The sequence below is a fragment of the Colossoma macropomum genome, unplaced genomic scaffold, assembly GCF_904425465.1.
Source record: "Colossoma macropomum unplaced genomic scaffold, Colossoma_macropomum, whole genome shotgun sequence".
Classification (NCBI taxonomy): domain Eukaryota; kingdom Metazoa; phylum Chordata; class Actinopteri; order Characiformes; family Serrasalmidae; genus Colossoma; species Colossoma macropomum.
Genome location: NW_023494787.1, coordinates 34,035,232 through 34,048,673, shown reverse-complemented (window position 1 = coordinate 34,048,673; position 13,442 = coordinate 34,035,232). Strand labels below are relative to the sequence as shown.

Genomic DNA, 13,442 nt, shown 5'->3' with positions numbered 1-13,442 from the left:
TAGGCATTTAGTTATATTTTTAAACGCTTACCAAAATTCCTGCTTCGCGTGTAGTTTGACGGGTGTGATGAAACCGGGTTTGACCCAAAGCGAATGTCAAAAGGAAGCTCTATTACTTTTAAATCGGTTAAATATTTCACCGGAACATTTAGTTTCATTTAACGACGTGACTTTATTCGAACAGTTTTTAAACGTCAAAATTGTGATTCTTTACAGAGTAAACAACGGTGGTTCGTTTCAGACTTTCCAAACGCATGAACAGCCGCACGAGAAGACCTATTACCTTCTTTTGCTAAACAATCATTATTATGGTATTTTGAATTTAAAAGGTTTTCTCGGTGTTAAACATGTGTGCAAAGCCTGTCACAAGCCGTATTCGCACAGTAAATACACGCACCGCTGCGATTTTATGTGTAACGTGTGTCAGAGGGTTTGTTTAAAAACCGAGAACGTTTTGAGGTGCGCGGAGTGTCTTAGATTCTGCAGGTCACAGGATTGTTTTTCACACCACAAACGAATGGGTTATTGTGAGAAAGTTAAATGGTGTGAAAACTGTAATCGCTCATACATAGTGACGACCAAACACCACAAGTGCCCCCGGACCACGTGTAACATTTGCAAGTCGCCTTTAGCCGAGAAAGAGGATCCCTCTAAACACCAATGTTTTATCAGACCCACTTTGCCGAGGCCGCAAACGCAGAAATATGTATTTTTTGACATAGAGTCCCGTTTTACGGAACAAAACGAGCACGCGGCGATACATATACACACCGTCACGTACGAAGGTCGACATTGGTGCGCCACGGGTCACGACTGCATAGCAAAGTTTTTTAAACGTTTTAGAAAAAACAGATACAAAAAGTATACATTTATCGCTCACAACAGCAGCGGTTATGATTCGTATTTTATGCTAAATTACCTAACAAAGAACAAAATAGTACCGCATCTCATTACTCAAGGAAATAAAATCTTATGCATGACCGATATTTTTTTCAAACAACGTTACATAGACAGCCTGAGCTTCTTCCAAACAAAACTGGCTGATTTACCCAAAAGTTTTGGTTTTGAAAATGAGAAAAAGGGTTATTTTCCTCATTATTTTCACACAAAAGATAATTTGTGTTATGTTGGACGTTACCCGAAACCTGATATGTACGGATATTCACAAATGGCTCCTACGGAGCGGACTGAATTTATAAACTGGTACGATTCTGTAAAAAACGGTGTGTTTAATTTAAAAAAGGAGCTGTACCAATATTGTAAGAATGATGTGGTTATTTTAAGAAAAGCCTGCATGATATTCAGAGAACGAGTGCTGTCCATGGCCAACGTGGACCCGTTTCAACACGTCACCATAGCCAGCGCCGCGCTAAGCCTGTACAGAACAAACTTTTTGCCGGATAGGTGTCTGGCCTTAACGGGGCCGCGTTATTTTATGAAAAAAAAACAAAAGTTTTTCAAATTGCAGTATACAGTGGTTAGAGTTTGTCAAGTTCAAGGAGAACGTTTTTGTCCAACACGCGCTGAACATGGGGGAAAAGAAAGTCGGATCTATTTTTGTGGACGGGTTTTGCGAACGGACCAACACCGTGTTTGAATTTCTGGGCTGCGTGTTTCACGGGTGTCCGAAATGTTCGGACCCTAACGCCGAAAACCCTCTGACCGGTGAGTTACAAGGTGAACTTTATCAACGCACCACGGAACGGTTGGAATATCTGAAATCCTTGGGATATAACGTTAGGATCATGTGGGAACATACGTGGATTAAGCTGAAAGCGGACAACGGGGAGCTAAAGACATTTTTGAAAAGCTGTGATTTTCCGGAGAAAATGAACCCGAGAGACGCTCTGTACGGCGGACGGACCAACGCCATCCGTTTGCTGCACAAAACCGCCCCGGACGAAAAAATCCATTACTTGGACTTTACGAGTTTATATCCTTACTGCAACAAGCGTATGGCCTACCCCATTGGACACCCGACGGTGATTGTGACCGATTTTAAAGACATCAGAGAGTACTTTGGCATCGCCAGAGTCAAAATCTACCCCCCAAGAAATCTTTTCCACCCCGTGTTGCCTTTTAGATGTGATAAACTAAACAAATTAGTTTTCACCCTTTGTAGAACCTGCGCGGAGGAGGAGGCCGGGGACGCGTGTCGACATTCGGAAGAAGAGAGAGCCATAACGGGTGTTTATTGCACGGAGGAGATCAAAAGGAGTTTAAACCACGGCTACACGATCGGGAAAGTGTACGAGGTTTGGCACTTTGAGCAAAACTCCTGCGATTTGTTCGCAGGATACATCGATTTACATTTGAAAAACAAAGTGGAAGCCAGCGGCTTTCCTCCGGGCGTGAACACCGACGCTGAGAAAAATGACTATTTGTTTAAGTTTAAGCGACACGAAGGTGTCCAACTGGATGTGTCAAAAATCGGATTTAACCCCGCTCAGAGGAGTATTAGCAAACTGTTTCTGAACGCTCTCTGGGGGAAATTTGGACAGAGAACGAATCGGATGAACACGGAATTAATAACGGAGCCTCGTGACTTTTTAGAACTGATGTTTTGCAAACATAAACGCATTTCTTATTTTACTTTTATTAACGACGACGTTGCTTTGGTCCAGTGGCAGTACAAAAAGGATTATTTGCAAAAACCCGTGGTTTCTAATGTATTTGTGGCCGTTTTCACGGCGGCTTACGGACGATTAAAACTGTACGATGTGCTAGAAAAATTACAAAAGCGGGTGTTATATTTTGATACGGATTCTGTCATGTTCACGGCGAAACCGGGGGAATACACTCCTCCCACGGGGTTTTATCTCGGTGATCTGTCGAATCAGCTAACGGATGGAGATTATATCAAGGAATTTGTGTCTACAGGACCCAAAAGCTATTGTTTCGTCACAGCCGGCGGGCAAGTTTCTCTGAAGGTCAAGGGGTTTACAGTTAATCCGGAGACTTCTAAAATTCTTCATTTTGATTCCTTTAAACGGCTGGTGGAGCAGCACGTTAGCACGGGGCGATCCGACACTCTGCTGACCGAGACCCTTTTAATTCAAAGAAACAAAAAACGCTTGGCTCTGCGGAACGTCAGAGCTCTGAAAAAATTTTCATTAATTTATAACAAGAGAATACTGAGACCCGACTTTACCACGGTGCCTTATGGATTTTGACGTCAGATTAAAGTTGCCGTTTACATGTATTTTGGCCGGACCGAGCCGTTCGGGGAAGACGTGCTTTGTGCAAAGACTTTTGGAATGTTCTTCCAAAACTCTCAACGGGAAGCCTGGCAAAATCATGTGGTTTTATGAAAACTGGCAAAAAAGTTACGACGAACTACTGGAGCTTATGCCCGACGTGGTTTTCGTTCAAGGAGCACCGAGCAGCCTGCACGACGATGAACTACAAGGACGACGATCAGGAGAAGGAGGAGGAGGAGGAGGAGGAGGGGGAGGGGGTCCTCTGATCGTTCTGGACGATATGATGGACGTTATGAGTCAGTCGGTAGAATTAGAAAGGGCTTTCACGAGATATTCTCACCACAATAATCTTAGCGTGATATATTTGACGCAGAATCTATTTTATAAAGGAAAGAATTCTCGCACACTTAGTTTAAACGCCTCCTACCTGATACTCTTTAAAAACCCTAGAGATAAGTTACACATTTCAATTTTGGCTAAACAAATGTATCGAAATATTTCCTGGAATCGTTCCAGGACGCTACGAGTAAACCTTTCGGTTATTTAATTGTGGATCTTAAAGCCGAAACGCCAGAAACATTTAGGTTGCGGAGCGGGCTGTTACCCGGACAAGAATCTGTGGTGTACGTACCTAAAACATAGATTTTTTTTAAAAATGACGTCAGCCCGTTTAAGAAAAGCTCTCCCTTTTCTAAGCGCTTGGATAAACGCCAAGAGAAACAATAAAGCCGACAAAAAAAATTTACCCAAATACGTGATTTTGGCCATATGCGAAATCGTTTTAAACGTTTTAAAAGGCAACGTCCCGCTGACTGACTCTCAGTATAAACAGTTTAAGAAAAGGCGACGCTGTTTAAGACATCTGGCTGACAAAAGTTATCCGTTTGGGCGCAAGCGTAAACTCATTCAGAAGGGGGGGTTTATCGGCCCGTTAATAGCCGCGGCCCTGCCTTTTGTGTTACAAATGCTAACCCCCAGGCAGCAATGAACCACGCGCGAAAACTGTACCTAGTCTCTGCCGACCAATTGCAAAAACTCACACCCTCCTCCTCCTCCTCTAAAGGAGACATTAGGGAAAACAGCGAGAATGAACTGGAGCGGGAGATTAAATCCCTGTTGGAGAGAAAGGATTTATCCGCGGACACCAAACTGGATTTGTATTCTCAACTTTTGCGGAAATATCTGACTCTGGTCAAACAAAAATCTTTGGAAAAAAAAGAACTGACTTTAAGTTTACCTCCACCTAAAGAAGAAGAAGAAGGAGAAAAACGAGAAAGTAAAACACCTGACGGCTTCTCCACAAAGGTTCTGGAACACTTGCCCGCTCGTTCGAGAAACAAAGCCCGACTGATTATGGACGCGCTGGAAAACGCGTGGACGACTCGCGGCGAATTCGTGTACAGAGGGGATGTCGTGGAAGGGAGTCATATATTTGATTTGTTAAAAACGGCAACCTCTTATCAGAAGCTGAATTACAAGCCCGTCGGGTGGAGCAGTTTCCTTCGCAGCTTGGCGGACGCCAACGTTCCTTCGGGGGCCTTGGGTAATTCTTCTGTAAGGCGAGAGATGGAAAAATACAAACACATCAAAGGGTCCGTTGATAATTCTTTAACGTTTAGCACGCCTGCGAGTACGCCCTCGCGGGTTAAAAAAAAAAGAAATAGAAAAACACACTTTGAACCTCCGGGGTGGATGTCGTATTAAGAAATGTTTTCATTCGTATGCTTAAATAACCACATCATTTATATCTGAATCAAAGTACATTTTATGCTTTTTATAATCGTGTCATTTTTAAACCAACGGGTAATGTGTATGTTTGAATCTTTTCACATTTTTATTAAAACCAAAATGCTTTCATTCGTATGTTTAAATAACCACATCATTTATATCTGATTCAAAGTACATTTTATGCTTTGTTTTTTTCATTAAAACATAGTCTCATATTTTTCAACTCTTTTAATATGTTTTTCTTGTGTGTGTGTTTGAATAAAGTAAACATTTTTTAAAGCGTAGCGATTTTATTGAAATATATAATCACACAGACGTTAAAAGATCATTTTGTAATCATTTATTGATAAAATCACAACGGTAAACACAACTTTGTACTCCGTGTACAATATGACAGTAAGAATCTATCCGCAGCAAACTTTTTACAAATTTTTTAACAGAGCGATCATTTTCTCGTAAATCGGTGGTATAAGAATTTAGAACCTGAGAAAACGTAAGACCCTTCATACGCTGTTTTAGAAAATACACGCAATGATGTCCGCAGGCGTCCGACCTATGGTCTTGAACTTGTCTAGCGTTACACAAAACTCGTCGTGAATTATTTTTTAGAAAAAGCATGATGTAACTGGGGAAAAATTCAGAGTCCGGCGGAAACCCGTAGGAATCAAAAAACTCTGCATTTCCATCTGACAATATTAAAACAGCCAACCAGTGTTCCCCAGGTCGTGTATGAGGATGTGTATTCAAAATAAAACAGGACGGAGGTGTGTGTTTTAACACCCGAGGTAGTTGATCGCAGGCGAATACGCCTCTGAAACCGAGGGTGCATCGCATGGCTTTAGCGATCTGTCTGGTGTCCATTTTTTTTAAAAATAGTCCATAAGCACTTCACGTTTGTGATTAATTTCTAACACGTTGTCAAAAACCGCAAACACGATGATGTTTATGGTGTTGGGCAAAGGCGCTCGAAACCGGAGGTCCAGTCTAACGTGCCCCGACTGTATTAAGGAAACGTGTTCGCCCGAGCTTTCGTCGGGGGTCAAGTTGAACGCGAATAAACAGTAGCCCTGAGAAAAATCTTCACGAGAGATGGCCAAAGGCTGGTCCCTCAACCCTCTGTCCGTAGCCTCGACCAGGCTGAAGTATTCTCGCAGGCAGCGCTGTCTGGGAAAAAGGGGTCGAAAAGGCGTGGACGGGTAGGACACACCGTCCACGCTGAGATTTAAAGATTCCACGTCGTAATGATGAAAATTAAAAGGATTTCGCGCGTATGATCCGCTGAAAGCTTCGTTATGAACAAAACCTATAGCGATGAATTTTGGCACTTGGCCCAAAAATAGATTATCCTGGTTTGACACGCGACCCCCCGCCGGCACGCTTAACACTTTCACGTTAACTCGTTCTAATGGGTACCTCGCGTTAGACTGAAGCAAAGCTGACGCGTGCCCCAGTTTCACACTGGGTGACACGTGTATTCTTTTCACGTACAAAAGGGCCGTTAAAATGTGAAGTTTATAGCCCGGGTTCGGATCCGACGACATTAAAACAAACTCGTTTTTATTACGAACTAACTTGATTCTCACGTCGACGGAATTTAAAAGAAGCTTTTCCTGAAATGCAAAGTCGTTATGCAAATGTCCCATTAATTCGAACGTTCGGCTCCTTTCGCAATAAGCGCTTCGCCACGTTAACCCCTCATTGTCTCTGTTCGGGTCAGCTTCGTCCATGCGCCCCGCCGTGTCTTTGCGAAACAGCCCCGCTGCGAATTGCGAATTCAGAGTAGGTTCGGAATAGTTAAGCAAACACTCCAGAACGGCCCTGTAGGTGTACGTGGAACCGCTTTGAGAAATGAGCTTATCGCCGAGGGACAGGTCGACTTGGCTAAAAAGAGTGGCCGCGGGGTAATTGATCAAACCTACGGTCGCACCGGCCGCCAGATCGGTTCCGTCCGCGTTGGTAACTTTGCACGTGAGGTACAAAAGCGAACGGTTCAGATCGACGTAGGTGTCCCCCGACCCCGCCATAAAAAATTCCAGGGGGCCGTTTTCGGTAATGGCCGTGATGGGAGGCGTTTCTACGTATTTGTAGGATTCTATACTGTGTTGCGTCATAGGGATCGTAAATAGGTCCAGCTCGGACTTCATGCATTCCGCCGAGGCGCTGTGTATGAGAGACATCTTTTAAAATATGTCGGGACCCGCACCGGTTTTCCGCTCGCTCTTTTTTTTCTTCCTATTCCTTAAACGAGAGGCGCGGACGAGCGCACCCGCCAGCTTCCTGTTCAGACTGAGACCTTTTGAAAAAACACTTTTATTTTTAAAAGGTACGGAACCGCGACGCCCCGGTGGGCGCATGCGTCGATTCGCGCGGCTCAAAACCACCAGGCCTTCCCCCTCCTGCCGCCTTTCCGACGCGTTTCCCAGTAATTTCCCCGCCGCTGCGGAAACCACGTCTTTCGCGATATTTTTAGCAGCGGTCTTGAGGTGTGGTCTGACTAAGTTGAAGCCCGATTTTAGCAGAGGCACCGCCAGTCTAAACAAACCCCGAAAAACGTTGCCGATCCCTCTTCCGTACTGCACGGGCGCTCCGCTGAAACCTTCTAAACCGGACCCCGCCTGTCGCGTATAATAAAGGACGTAGGGGCTAGGGTCGGCGTGATAAGCAGACATTTTTTATCGGATCGGTCTAAAATGTAGCTTCACGATCACTTTTCCAAATTCGAATTTGACGTTTCGGTTTTGATCCGTCTTTCAACTCTATTAAAATTTCATCAAACACGTGTTTGCTGACCGGGTTGTAGTGCACCTTGTCAAAGTTTAGCGTGACGAAATCCAGATGCGCTTTGGGTATTTGAACGGTTCGCAAAAGAGGTGCTAAGGTATCGGCCACGATCTGGTGTGAAGAAATATCTGAATAAAGAAACAAATAAAACGTTCCGCCTTTAATATGGGCAGGGAATTTAGTTTCGGTCGGGTCAGTCCACTTCTGTTCCTCGAAGCCCAGAATGTGCGCCAACTGTCCGTGCGTTCGAATCCGAATAGGCCATCTGTTCAGCGAGGTCAGTCGTATAATCTCCTCCGGTGTGACCCCTAATTTTACCCGTCTCGTGACCTTATCCAAATATAATTCGACGTGGGTTTTGGTGGTTCTAAAATATTTGTTCATTTCGGTCAAAATGTCAGCGATGTAAGTATAATAACCGCATTTTACTTTAAAAGCCACCTGTTTACTGAGATCCGGCCCTTCGCACACCCAAAAGTCCGTTTCCTGTCGCCCCCCGTCCGCCAGCGTGTACCAACTCTGGGGAAATGAAATTTCTGCTAAGCCGACCTCCCAACCGCCCCTGAGGTGAACGGTTTTGGCTAACTTCACCCTGTAGCTGGATATATCGTTTTGAGGGTATAATTTGTCGCTAGCGTTACTCGGCAGAGTGATGAAAAAATCTCTGGTTTCTTCCATGGTGGGGTGGTCCGCGCTTCCGAATAGGGGCTCGCGCCGCTCTCTCACGGGGTTTTTATCGAGCGTCCTGGATAGAATTTTCGTTTACCCAGGAGTCAAATTTTTTATCCCAACCTTTCCATCTCACCTTAACCAGAACCTCGGATTTAGTTTTTTTCCTAGCCAGTATTTTTTCTACACGATAGACTTTATTTTCAGGTACAATAATTTTCTGCATTTCTTCTTCATAAAAAGAACCTTCTATTATTTCATTATCGAGGTCTTTTAGTTTATACATTGGCGGGTCTCGTTTAATAATTTTATCCACAAAAAAATATTCATCCGTGAAAGACTGTTCGTAACCTTTCGCAAAGACCCTGCGCTCTTTCGAAATCCGAACCGCGTCACCTATTTTAAACTTGGGTCGGGGTAATTCCCCTCTCATTCTTTTCCCGTACAGATGATGAAACACCTGTATCTGATTGCACTCGTTCACTTCTTCGGGACGCATTTGAATAGATCTATGAAAAGCGCTATTGTAAGCGCTCACTAGTTCCTGAAGCACATCTAAATATCTCAAGGTGTTAAAACCTGTAAAATATCTGAACATCCGCGTTTTGAGGGTTTTGTTAAATCGCTCCACCACAGAGGCTTTCAATTCGCTAGCCGTAGTAAAATGTCTTATTTTATATTTGTTTAATAGTTTCATAAATGATTGATTACAAAATTCTCGCCCCTTGTCACTTTGAAGGGTGACGGGTTTTCTACCTCGTAAAAGTATTTGTTCAAAGGCCTTCGTTACGCTCTTGGCGTTCTTATTTTCCAACGCCTCCACCCACGCGTATTTTGAAAACACATCTATGCAGGTTAAAATAAACTTTTTCCCATCGTTGTGTTCCGATAGAGAGGACAAATCTGCCAAGTCTAACTGCCATTGTGAATCTTTTTCGCACGCCAGTACGAAACTCCTTTTAAAGTTTATTCTTCGGGGTTTGTGTAGCGTGTAAGTGTCTGAACTTTGTAAAAACCTATCAATTTCATCTTTATTTTTATTAGCCAACCCCACCTCCCTTACGCTTTTGATAAAGGGCTCCCTACCACACAGACCGCCTTCCGACCCGGGTTTATGATACAACTCTTGCAGCGCCGTCTGAGACATGTCCAAATGGTCGAGGTGTGAAACACGTTAGGGTTTTTATATTTTCTTCTGGGTAAAACACGGTCTAAAATAAAATGTGGAGAAAACAAACTGATGACAGAAAACGACTTCAAAAGGTTTTTATGGTTTTTTATTTTTTTTGTTCAAAGGTTTTTATGTGTTTTTTTATTTTTTTTGTTAAAAACGGTTTATTTCTTTTATATTTTTTTTGGTTGTTAGTATCTAATCTACTGACAAACCGTTAGTTTGAGATATAGGTAAATTAGTTTCAAACTAAATGTGATGAACACTGAAGTATAAAATATGAAACTAAAAATGATTACACTATTAAATATATGAAAATGAAAAATGATTACACTTAAAATACGAAAAGAAAAATGGTTACATGATTTAAAATATTAAAAAATATTAAAATGATTACACTTAAAATATGAAAAGAAAATGGTTACATGATTTAAAATATTAAAAAAATATTTAAATGATTACAATTAAAATATGAAAAGAAAAATGGTTACATGATTTAAAATATTAAAAAATTAAAATGATTACACTGTTAAAAATATTAAAATGATTACACTATTAAATATATGAAAATGAAAAAGGATTACACTTAAAATATGAAAAGAAAAATGGTTACATGCTTTAAAATATTAAAAAATATTAAAATGATTACACTTAAAATATGAAAAGAAAATGGTTACATGATTTAAAATATTAAAAAAATATTAAAATGATTACAATTAAAATATGAAAATAAAAATGGTTACATGATTTAAAATATTAAAAAATTAAAATGATTACACTGTTAAAAATATTAAAATGATTACACTATTAAATATATGAAAATGAAAAATGATTACACTATTAAATATATGAAAATGAAAAATGGTTACATGATTTAAAATATTAAAATGATTACACTATTAAATATATGAAAATGAAAAATGGTTACATGATTTAAAAATATTAAAAAATTAAAATGATTACACTGTTAAAAATATTAAAATGATTACACTATTAAATATATGAAAATGAAAAATGATTACACTATTAAATATATGAAAATGGTTACATGATTTAAAATGATTACATGATTAAAATATTAAATGAAAATGATTACATGGTTTAAAATATTAAAATGAAAAGACTTTACAGTTTGTCTAATAAACATGCACAAAAGGGGTTCAAAAAATATGTAAACTACTAGCAGCGATCAAAAGATGTCATAAAGGTGCTATAAACAATTACACAAACTCAAACGACTAAAATATTAAACGAAAAACATGTGGTGTTTTTTAATAAAACAATAAAGTTTTTTCTAATAATAATAATGTTTATGGTTTGTCTAATAAAAAAATTATATACAATGTATAAACTTACTAGCAGCAAAAAAACATCGGTGTCATAAATGTCTTATGTACAAATACACAATCTCTCTCTCTCTCTCTCGCGAATCACTACACCGATCTGTCATCCTCAGACCCCATCAGAATTTTACACACGTCGGCGGCCGTTGATTCCGCAGCGCTGTTCAGAGGTTCATCCGGCCGCATGTAAAACCGGCTCAGAATTTCGGACGGATCTCTGCTCAGGTACTCGGACAGCGGGTTATATTCACTCAGTTTTTCCTGCGTCAGCGTGTAAATTCTACGCAAAATGTTTATTACAAAACCATCATGAGGTTCTTTTAATTCAAAGTGTTGCTTTAGAGACTCTTTTATTTCCAATTCACAAGCGGGAATGAGATTCAGCCACTTCTGCTTTAACTCGTTGTCCAGAAATCTTACGGGGACGCCTTCCACGCAACTGTGCTGTTTCTGTGATGGGTGTTCAATTTGACACCCAGCGCAATCTCTCGTAACCCATTGACGAACAGCCAGGATGATCGCTCTTGCCCAGATAAATTCCACAATTTTCGTGGCTCGGTCCTTCAGACTGAGGTCCGAAGGCTTCTCGCTCTGACTTTCCGAGCTGGCGCCGGCGTCAAGAGGTTCCTCGCATTGACCTTTTGACCCCGTTCCTGAGAAAGCGCTCGCGTTCTCTCTCTCACGCTGCTCGATGTCAGCCGGCGAAGAAGGTCGGCTTTGTAAGCCGTCCTCGTCCACCACGATAAATTCATCGCTGTCCAGATCGGTCACGCCGGAGACTTCCTCTTCCTCTTCTTCTACCTCGCTGGCGCTGGTCGAATCTGAAATGTCATTTTCACCGCTTTTTTTACGTTCCACGAGGTCTAGATCAGAACTCTCTTCTTCATCGCGCTCTGGCTGGTGAGTGGGGGAACACCCCCAATCTCCCCCGCTGGGCATGTCCTCGCACATGCGCATCGCCGTTTTGTCATCTTGGTATTTAGACATCAGACTCGTCGGGCGTGGAATATGACAGCTGTCGCAACCACATATTACGCTGGCTGGTGATAGAGAGAGAAAATCGTTAAAAGGTTTAACGGGCTCGTACATGCTTACTCTTCGGCCACACGCTGCAACTTGAAACGGTATAACTCTTTTCACGGTTTATATTCACAAACTACGGTACCTCAAACGGTCAAAATGAATTTTTAAGAAAAAAAGCGTTTTTCTTACCTGTCAGAACATGTTTGACCGCGTGATAAATATCCAGTAGTTCGCTCTCCCGCAAAGTTATTTCAATCAGCTGGACGTGCTCTTCTTTTTCAGTAGGGGCAAAATAAAAAATCCACTGGTCGTCATCGCTGGAGCACACGTTTTCGTGCCTTATCACAGGTGACGTGCACACTTCCAGTCGAACTCTGTAGGTAAACTCAGGGGTCTTGAGCCCTGTGATGGTCAGGGTGATTTGACGCAAATAATGCGCGGATCTGACCTTCAGTGTGATTGTGGCAGACCTGGACAGTTCGGTCTTGTGTTTTGTGTCGCGAACCATGCATGACCTGTTTCTGGCCTGTAAGATCATAGCATGCAATTCCCCCACTTCATTCGTTTTCGGGACGGTCTGGTTTAACAGGTACAACTCCTTTTCAGAAATAGAGACTTCAGTCGACTTGTCACTGTGAAACAGTCTGCTCTGACGGAAAACGATGTAGCGATTGTTCAGCCGGGTTTCTTTCGGCAAAATTGTCAAATACGTCATCGAAAGACATCTCCTCTTTATGCTCGGTTTAAACAGACTGTCGTCCGCTCTGAATCTGTCGATTTCCTGCTTTTTCTTCTGCGATGGTGTAACATCGTTTTCTTCCCGAATCGAACGGGGCCAGCAGTGTTTAGGTATGTCATTGCGAACGAAGGCCTTCCTCGCGCTCAAAATTTGACTGGTCCTCAGGGGTTGCTCCTTCAGTTTCAGTCGTTTTAGGCTGTTTGGCCACACGAAATAAGGTATTCCACGCTTTTGTAAGTTGTCCCGAATGAATGTGCGATAGCGCCATTTGCTCAAGGAATTCAAGATCGGAGATCCGGCTTGAGCCTTAGACGATCTGTCTGGAGAATCCATGACGATGGTTTTGCAGAAAAGTCACTCTCCGCACCAATCTGTCTCTTTTACGGCCAGTTTTTATAGTATTGTGAGGAGAAAAACAACACGACACCTGTTCAATTATTAGTCACGCTTAGCAGAACGGGGGCCCCCCACTTGCTGCTGTCACTCAAAAACACAACAACAACAACTACGTCATACCATTACATCATGGGAATCTTTTTTTCCAAAACACATCTTTTTTTCCAAAACACATCCTGGGAATCTTTTGAAAATTATTCCCACGCATCATACCGGGCAAACCTCGGGTAGTTATCAAAAAGCATTCACACACACACACACACACACACCATACCCCGACCCAACCACCCCACCCCACCCCAACCCACCCCACCCCACCGACGGTAAGTCCTCGCATCTTTTTTTTTAATTATTTTTCATCCTTACTCTTATTTTTTCACACCTCTTTAAAC

The 13,442-nt window shown here is 41.9% G+C and overlaps 2 protein-coding genes across 2 annotated transcripts in view; one reads left to right on the top strand and one right to left on the bottom strand.

The window, feature by feature from the left end:
- The window catches only part of ctdp1 (CTD (carboxy-terminal domain, RNA polymerase II, polypeptide A) phosphatase, subunit 1), a 150,906-nt gene that overhangs the window by 27,608 nt on the left and 109,856 nt on the right, over positions 1-13,442 (top strand). The gene's annotated exons all lie outside the window — the stretch shown is intronic.
- LOC118805904 lies at positions 10,613-12,706 on the bottom strand. Its single transcript, XM_036567057.1, has 2 exons — positions 12,105-12,706; positions 10,613-11,932 (listed from the first exon to the last, which is right to left on the bottom strand). The coding sequence occupies exons 1-2, from the start codon at positions 12,628-12,630 to the stop codon at positions 10,983-10,985; spliced, it is 1,476 nt and encodes a 491-aa protein (XP_036422950.1). The 5' UTR covers positions 12,631-12,706; the 3' UTR covers positions 10,613-10,982.

Excerpts from the sequence above, each read along its gene's own strand:
- LOC118805904 (XM_036567057.1), bottom strand. The coding sequence starts at position 12,630 with ATGACGTATTTGACAATTTTGCCGAAAGAAACCCGGCTGAACAATCGC. Across the intron at positions 11,933-12,104 it reads GGTCAAACATGTTCTGACAG|CCAGCGTAATATGTGGTTGC; the intron begins GTAAGAAAAACG and ends CTCTATCACCAG.